Source organism: Quercus suber, unplaced genomic scaffold (assembly GCF_002906115.3).
Source record: "Quercus suber isolate HL8 unplaced genomic scaffold, Cork oak 2.0 scaffold_147, whole genome shotgun sequence".
In the NCBI taxonomy this organism is placed as follows: Eukaryota; Viridiplantae; Streptophyta; class Magnoliopsida; order Fagales; family Fagaceae; genus Quercus; species Quercus suber.
The window spans coordinates 166,337-175,227 of NW_027069608.1; the positions used below are offsets into that span (position 1 = coordinate 166,337).

The 8,891-nt window shown below is 32.2% G+C and overlaps 1 protein-coding gene across 1 annotated transcript; it reads right to left on the minus strand.

Moving 5' to 3' along the window:
- Positions 1–622: 622 nt before the first annotated feature.
- On the minus strand, positions 623–1,606 carry LOC112013013 (stigma-specific STIG1-like protein 1). Its single transcript, XM_024045397.2, has one exon. The coding sequence runs from the start codon at positions 1,464–1,466 to the stop codon at positions 987–989; it is 480 nt and encodes a 159-aa protein (XP_023901165.1). The 5' UTR covers positions 1,467–1,606; the 3' UTR covers positions 623–986.
- Positions 1,607–8,891: the final 7,285 nt, after the last annotated feature.

The window sequence follows — 8,891 nt, forward strand, 5'->3', positions numbered from 1 at the left end:
AGTAACCAGATTTTGAGGGAATGAACCATTACCAAAAGCTCGGTTTTAATTTGCTTGCAAAATGACAAAGACTACTGACTACCAGCTCATTTTGTATAAGAAGCTTGATTTACAAACAATTAAACTAGAAATCTAGGGGCGAATAGGGCTTAGATTATGGCCGCATTCCAACATTTAATCAACCCTTTGGGTGTAAATTAAGGCATTTACATTTGGTACCTACTTTGCTTCTCTTTCTTTTTCTCCTTAATTTTGGCGTTTGTCTATAGTGACTGCAGTTTCTCATTCGCAAGTAACCAAGAACAAATATTTTCATTGGAAAAATTAATGGCTACTACAATGAATGTGCATATAAACCTAATTAGATAGGATATAAACGTAATGTTAAACTCAGCAAAAAAGAAAAATAAAAAAAAAGAGATACGAGTATTGTTGTAAAGCCCGATTTTAATGAACACCAAATAACCTTTAGTTATATGAGGCAAAAGCTTTATTTCACACTTTATTCATAGAATCCATTAGTAAACATACGCACATTATATCAACAACAAAAAAAGTACACATGCACTGAATCCCCAAAATACAATTTATTAATTTATCAAGTAATTAATTATATATAGTATTGAAAAGGGAATCAATTCTTCAATATTATGTAATAAAATGCCATAAAATACATTTTTTTCATTCTAATAGGAAGAAGACTCTTAAATTTCTCTAACAAACAAAATTATATGTAAGCTATTGATAATTAGTAATTGATATATTTACTCTTTTTTTTTTTTCTTTTTTTTCTTGTTGCTGATAATTGATTCATACTACTTAAGAACTCTTAATAACATTACATTTATAAGACTCTCTTGAGTATTGTAAATTGGAAAATAATTCACTGTAAGTATATTGTTTGAGCAACCACCAACATGTGGTATTTTATTGAATTATGAATAAAATCACGAACCTCATGCTCCAATTATTGGACCATCCTCTAATTATGCATAGTTACACAGTGCATATACGCAGAATTCTCCTTTTTTGCACCGATTGTTGCATTTCCCACAATGCCTCTTATCGTAAGTCACATCCACACACTCACCTCCGCAACATGTCTCGGTATACTTGCATTTCTTCTTGCATGCACCGCAGTTGTTCTTGTCAATGGACAAGTCTGTGCACTTGTTATTGCAACAGGTGGAGTTTTTGCCTCCTACAGTGTAGCATATTTCTTTGTCTTTGTGGCAATGGTCAGCTGCATTTGGGTTCTTCTCAGCAAGGAAGCGACTTAGTCTTTTGGAAGGCAATATTAGTTTCTTTTCCTTAAAGGGAAGCTCCTCTTTATGATAAATGTATGAAGTACTCTCGGTGTGTGGAAATGGTGGTTTTTCCTCCACTTCACCAATGCTCTTCATAGTCACTGTGATGGATAAAGCCATGGTTATGGCTATAATGATGATCACCTTCACAAGTTCCATGGTTGTGTGTGTGTGTGTGAGAGAGAGAGAGAGAGATAGTGGTTTTGGGCTTGAGAAGGTGGTCTTATTCTTTATGCTTTGTTTCTTGGAAGAGAGAGAGCTTTGGTAGCAAATGGGGGGTGGAAGACTTTGGGGTTTATAAACTTTATAGTAGGAATAAAAAGAGGGTTGACGCGGACAAAGTGGAAAAAATTGAGAGAAGCTCTTTGGGATGTGCTACACGAAGAGTATACTCGAATTATAGGCTAAGTCCTTAATAAAGTTCACTAATTTGGGCACTCCTAACTTTGATTTTTAGGTCCTTCTCTTAATAAAATGACTATCCTAGCCTTTAATTATATATATATATATATGACAAAATTTAGGTACAATATCTTAGGTGATGTTCTTTAGGTTCTCCACTTAAGATTGAACCATGTAGTTACTTAACTAAAGAATACATTTTTATCCCATGAGAAAAAATTCACATGGTAAAATCTTAAAACGAGGACCTAAGGAACAACACCTAAACACTATACCTAAGTCTTACTATATATATATATATAATTTAACCTAATGTTCACTTTAGAATAAGTGTTTCTTACCATAAAATTAAGATATCAATGAATTTCTTATATACATATATATGATATGATATGATTTAACGTAACGTTCACTTCAGAATAAGTGTTTCTTACCATCAAATTAAAATATCAATGAATTTCTTATTGATATAGTCAAGATTTAACCTAAATCCTTTCTATTGAACTAGCCGAAACTTACTTATGCTCTTCATTAAATAATGTTTCATTTCATCTAAATAAATGCATATGCATATTGACCTCCAGCTATATGAAAGTCAAAGGGTGATTATGACCTTTTAGCAATGAAGGGGTGCCCCATTGATTGAAATCCAATGTATGTCAAATGGTTGAACTGAAGAAACTTAGGCATGCTGTTAGGGGAAGCAAAGGGGGTCGGCCCTTGAAGGAAACTACAATTAAGCAATCACACCCTGAACATCCTACTACGTGACATGTTTACTTAGTTAAACAAAACTTGAGCTCAAAGGTAGGCATATGTTACTATGTACAAATAATCTCACTTTTTTTATTCAGCAAATAAGTCATGCAAGTAAACTAGCCCTGAAGAATTAATATTTTCACGTTCTTTGTGCATCAAGTATGAATACGATACCAACAACTCTATGATAGAATGCCACATGTCACCATATTATACGCAGAGTTTGACTCAATTTTTGATATATTTTATAAGCCCACGTTCTAAGCTTAATTTATGTTTTGGCGTGTACAATTTCGAGGATGTTGTGTTTTACAATCATGGAGGGTTCTTCCTTTCTTTTTTTTAATCTTTTACATTTACATATAAGAAAATTAAATGATATTTAGTCAAATTAGTTTTTACTCAGCGTGAACAAAGGTAAGGCAGAAATGATAACTGATAAGTGATAACCAAGCCTACCTCTACTTTAGAAAATGACGGAACAAGGTGAGGCAGCTCTTCCCAAATGGCTAAACCCTAAATCTACGTCTCCAGCTCACAATAGATTTGAACCATGGCAGTAATTATACATGCGGTCTAATTTTCAGATACAAAGAAATTGTTAAAGAACAAAATTTAGCTATAAAATTGATAGTAAGCTAAGGCGACAACATTTTTTTTTAGAGAAAAAGACTACAACCTTACTTCATAAAATAAAAATTACTATATATTTTGAAAATCTAACCGTTGAATTGTATGTTCTTTACGCTCTTGGTGCACATATCAAATTTTGTATCAATCAAACATTATTTACCATATAATCTATAAGCTTATATTTTATGTATAATTTTAAACTACAAAAACTTGCAATTTAAACAATTTATTGATGACATAGCTATTGATATTTAATTTTCTAGAAATTTTGCAAGCATAGAGGATATAAGAAAAAGATAATAGATTTGTCAAAATTCACCTCCAATAAAAAGATATTGTACAACCAATTTTGTAGCCTTAGGTTATAACCAATTTTGTAGCTAAATTTTATTTATAGTTAAAACAAAAACTGAGTCGTTTTTTTTTTTTTTTGGTTATCAATAAGGATTTGAGTTTAAATTAATATTACCTACATATAAAATTAAGGGACGGGCTCCTCTCCCATTTGTTATTCTCTAGTTCTCTCCCGTTTTAATGTGGATGAATGCCACATGGAAACAAAACAATCCAAAGGACAAAAAATAAGCAATGAAATTCTCCCTCTTCTTTCTCCACTCTTCTGTTACTTTCACTTGTTTTCTCTCTCTCTCTCTCTTTCTGCTCTTTTTCCTCTTTCTCTAAACAGACCAAACCTAAGCATCATAAGTATCAAAATGAAAGGGACAGAGGATGTGAGTTCTGTGCAACCCAAAGGAAAAAAAAAAAAAAGCCATGAAACAAATCTAATTTTTTATTTGATAATTTTTCATATGGAGCTAAGTCGGCACCAAGATCAGAGCTTGCTGGCTGGAGAAAATCGGTGCTTGAGGAGACCAAAAAGGAGTTAAAGATCTCTATTCTCTCAGGAGAAGCCAAGGAAATACTGCTGTGTAAGGTGGGTGTGAGATTACCATCCTCACCCTTATACCCAAACTTCCATTGGGAGGAACCCAATCTGACCACTCTTGCCAAGAATGATAAAATCCCAAGCACAGCACTCACATCCTTTGTTCTTTTTGTTTTGATGCCTCTGATAGTCTGATGTTTAGGTTTGGTCCATTTGAAAAGAGGGATAAAGAGAGAAAAGAGTTGAAGTGATGAAGAGAGAGCCGAAACAAGAAAGAGAATTCCGTGGCTTTTTTTTTTTTTTTTTTTTTCTTTTGGGTTGCATAGAACTCACATCCTCTGTCCCTTTCATTTTGATGCTTATGATGCTCAGGTTTGGTCTGTTTAGAGAAAGAGGAAAAAGAGCAGAAAGAGAGAGAGAGAGAAAACAAGTGAAAGTAACAGAAGAGTGGAGAAAGAAGAGAGAGAATTTCATTGCTTATTTTTTGTCCTTTGGATTGTTTTGTTTCCACTTGGCATTCATCCACGTTAAAACGGGAGAGAATTGGAGAATAACAAACGGGAGAGGAGCCTGTCCCTAAAATTAATTAATGTCTTGATTTGATGATGAGAGCAATAATTAAGAAATGGATGTTATAAATTCAAATCTTATCGTAAAAAAGAAAAAAAAAAAGAATTAGAAGTCCAAATAATACTAATATACCAAAGAAAAAACTAATAATGCAAATTTATTGTTCTTTGAATTTAATGTTTCATTATGCTTTATGGGAGTAATGGCCATTTTATATGTTTAATTGGTGATCTAAATTTGCATAAAATTATCATTTGTGTATCACATGAGGCATTGGCTTCAAATATGTTTGGAATTATCTTAGTCCAACACGTAATGTGACAATCAAAAAAATCATTTACATGTAGTGTAGGGTCACAATTTGTAGCTCAAATCCAAAAGATATGGGGAGCAGGCCCAATGAGTCTAGTACAATAAATTTGTAGAGAGTGGGTGAAAGAACTGAACTTTTAATGAATTTAACAACGGTTAATAGGAATTTAAAAGATGAATAAATAAGAAAGATATGTAAAGACTCAATGAACTGTTGTCCGAGGAGATGGGTTATAAGAGAAATCAATAGAACTGAATGCTAATACAGATTTGAATACTACAGTCGTTCTTTTCTCCTTTTTTTCCCGATCCCCCTCTCATGGGAGGTCTTTTACATTATATAGTTCCTTTCAGACTATCCTGATCGTACACTTATTAACCATCTAAACCTTCACTTGAGTGCATACCCTATCAGACATCTTCTTTAGCTCTTTCTGAATAGTGGTAGCTGAGATTATACTGTTCAGGAGTCCTCTCCACATAAATGCGGCTAGAAAAGTTGCTGCAGTACATTTAATGCGGTGGTAGCAGCTTTTCTTTCAGATATTTTTGAGCTCCTATCACCTTTGTACGTGCCTGAAGTTCATCCTTATCGTTAAAACTTCTTAGAAGATTACCTAAATTGCCCAAACACAGGTTTGACCGATATTCATCGTATCCGAGAAAGAGCTACTCCTCGGATTATATTCATCCATTATTTTCTTACGTGATTCTCAACTTTGGGGCCTTTCCCAGTCACTTACTCCTCCTCGGACATGTCCACGTCCTCGGATAAGGACCAATGCCCAATATGCAAATTTGGGCCCTTATCCCCACATGTAGTTTTAGTCACATGATTTTTTTAACAAATCATGTGGCTTGTTTAAATACTACATATGAATAATCATATAAATCACTACATAATAGGTTGAAAAAGATAGTTGTAAACATATTTAGAGTTAAACCTTGTCATTTTGACAAAATTTATTGAAGCTTGAATAAACTAAAAAGATTTATGTGTGTTTAGTCAACTTATTTGCTTAAATGTGAGATAAAAAAGTAATTTTAAACAATAAATTGTCTTATTATCTGGCCAAACACCTACATAATTTAGGGGACAATAATTTTAAGATACCAATTATCAAGGAAAAAAGTTTACCACCAAATTATGTTGGAGGAAAATTCTTCCAACCCACTACGAGGAAAAGACTATTTAAGTTTATTTTTAGTCATGTGAATATTTTAATGAATCATATAATTTATTTAAATAATACTCATAGATGGTCTTGTGAATCACACTGTAGGTAATTAATTTGAGGAGATCCCTCTTAATTAGTTTGGAGAAAAACCATTCTTATTTTAAATTCATAAATCATTAATACAGAAGTGCAAGCAAAACTTTTCATTGCTTGTGCATAATTTCCTAATTGGGTTTCTTTTTTGTGTGATAATTTGATAGTTATAATGGGAATGAGAGTTTTTTTTTTTTTTTTTTGTTTGTGCTTACAAGTTACAACGAGCGGAAGTGATGGAATTTGAAACTCAATTGTTCTCATGGAAAAAATCAGACAATGTCAATAGATTACAATACTCTTGACAAAATACAGACTTTGTAATAACAATGGGTGATGGGTTAATTTTGAGGTGGGATTTTATTTAAAGTTTCGGTTAGGTATTTTCAATATGGTTTTCATTTATTTCGATTTATAAGAAAGTTATTTTGATTAAGTATTAGGGAATGTGTCATTAAAGTAACACTTGGTATAGTCAAGGCTTAGCCAAGCGAGAGAGAGGGGGGGGGGGGGGGGGGAAGTGGGGACCTAGCAAAAACTCATTTAATATGGGAGCTAAGATTAGTTTGCCCTATCTTGGACTGGATTTATAGATTCTTTTGCCTCCTATCAAGTATAAATATAACATTTTATATAAAAAATTGGTTAAAATATTATTTTCATCCCTACAATTTCTACAAAGTTCATTTTCATCCCTAAAGGTTTGTACACATTCCAATTTATATCTCTCTTTTTGGATAATACACATTCCAGTTTATATCAATTCTTCTACTTCCGTTAACTTTTATCATACATGACCTAATGGAAAACTGAGGTGGTATTAATTTTCAAATAACTCACCACATTTTTCAATTGCCTTCAAGTAAGTAGTACTAGTACGAGGAAGAAGAATAACTCAGGAGCTCTATACAATCGTCATCTATTTTTTAAGTTTACTTCTTTTTTCCTTTTATTTTTATTTTTATTATAAGAATCACCTTTACTCATAATTTAAAAACAATTGATTATAATGAGATATCTAGAATTTGGTGTGTCAATATTAAGGGGGGGTGTTCAAATTATAAAAAGGTTTTGTCAGAAATCTTGTAACTCAACTAGTTGATACTTTTTCGTGTGTTCATGACATCAAGGTTTGAATTCTTTCTCCTCTTGCAACTACTGAATTATTAAAAAATAAATAAAAAATTATAGGAGTACATCGCAACTTAAGTAACAGTTTAGAATGGATATTGCAATTTACCCGTGTCTTAACTCAAATCACACCGTGTAAAGATAAGATAGATTGAGGTTCAGTCGTGTGAGTTCCTCATTGGATGAGGTATTAATTTATATATAATAGATAAAATAATTGGATTAGTGAAAGTATTTTTTTCCCAATTTCAAAAAAATAATTGAATCAACCAAGATAGGTAATTAATGTGGATGTTTGACAACTTTAATTAACTCGTAAGATTAAAAATAGAAAAAAAANTTTTCATCCCTAAAGGTTTGTACACATTCCAATTTATATCTCTCTTTTTGGATAATACACATTCCAGTTTATATCAATTCTTCTACTTCCGTTAACTTTTATCATACATGACCTAATGGAAAACTGAGGTGGTATTAATTTTCAAATAACTCACCACATTTTCAATTGCCTTCAAGTAAGTAGTACTAGTACGAGGAAGAAGAATAACTCAGGAGCTCTATACAATCGTCATCTATTTTTTAAGTTTACTTCTTTTTTCCTTTTATTTTTATTTTTATTATAAGAATCACCTTTACTCATAATTTAAAAACAATTGATTATAATGAGATATCTAGAATTTGGTGTGTCAATATTAAGGGGGGGTGTTCAAATTATAAAAAGGTTTTGTCAGAAATCTTGTAACTCAACTAGTTGATACTTTTTCGTGTGTTCATGACATCAAGGTTTGAATTCTTTCTCCTCTTGCAACTACTGAATTATTAAAAAATAAATAAAAAATTATAGGAGTACATCGCAACTTAAGTAACAGTTTAGAATGGATATTGCAATTTACCCGTGTCTTAACTCAAATCACACCGTGTAAAGATAAGATAGATTGAGGTTCAGTCGTGTGAGTTCCTCATTGGATGAGGTATTAATTTATATATAATAGATAAAATAATTGGATTAGTGAAAGTATTTTTTTCCCAATTTCAAAAAAATAATTGAATCAACCAAGATAGGTAATTAATGTGGATGTTTGACAACTTTAATTGCCTCGTAAGATTAAAATAAAAAAAAAAAAAAAAAAAAAGGCTACGAATAAATTATGATTGTCTAGTTTGTTGAGATTCAGCATAGTTATGTGGGATTTGTCTTCTCAAGATCATGAAAATCACATCAACTTATCAGCTATTCAATTGATTGTTTCTCAAAAAAAAAGAAAAAAGAAAAGAAAAGCTATTCAATTGATAAAGATCTCAGATCTGCACGCAAATTGTCCAAACAATTCTCATCTGCATCCAACGCTAGAAGGAGAATCTGTACTTCTCCAAGCGTAATAAGATCAAAAGTGGTGAAATGTGCACAAGAATTGACCTGAATATTCCTCTTATGTGAGACTGCAATTGTACTACATTCCATTCCAGTTTTCCCTGTACATTTGGCATTCCACTGAGGAATATAAAAATGGGATCTCATTATAGTCGTCAAATGCAAGCTATGGTCACCAATTGGAAGCCAAACTGGACCCATGGTCGTCATGATTGACTTAGTGTTTTCACCATCAGAGGAGGCACTTT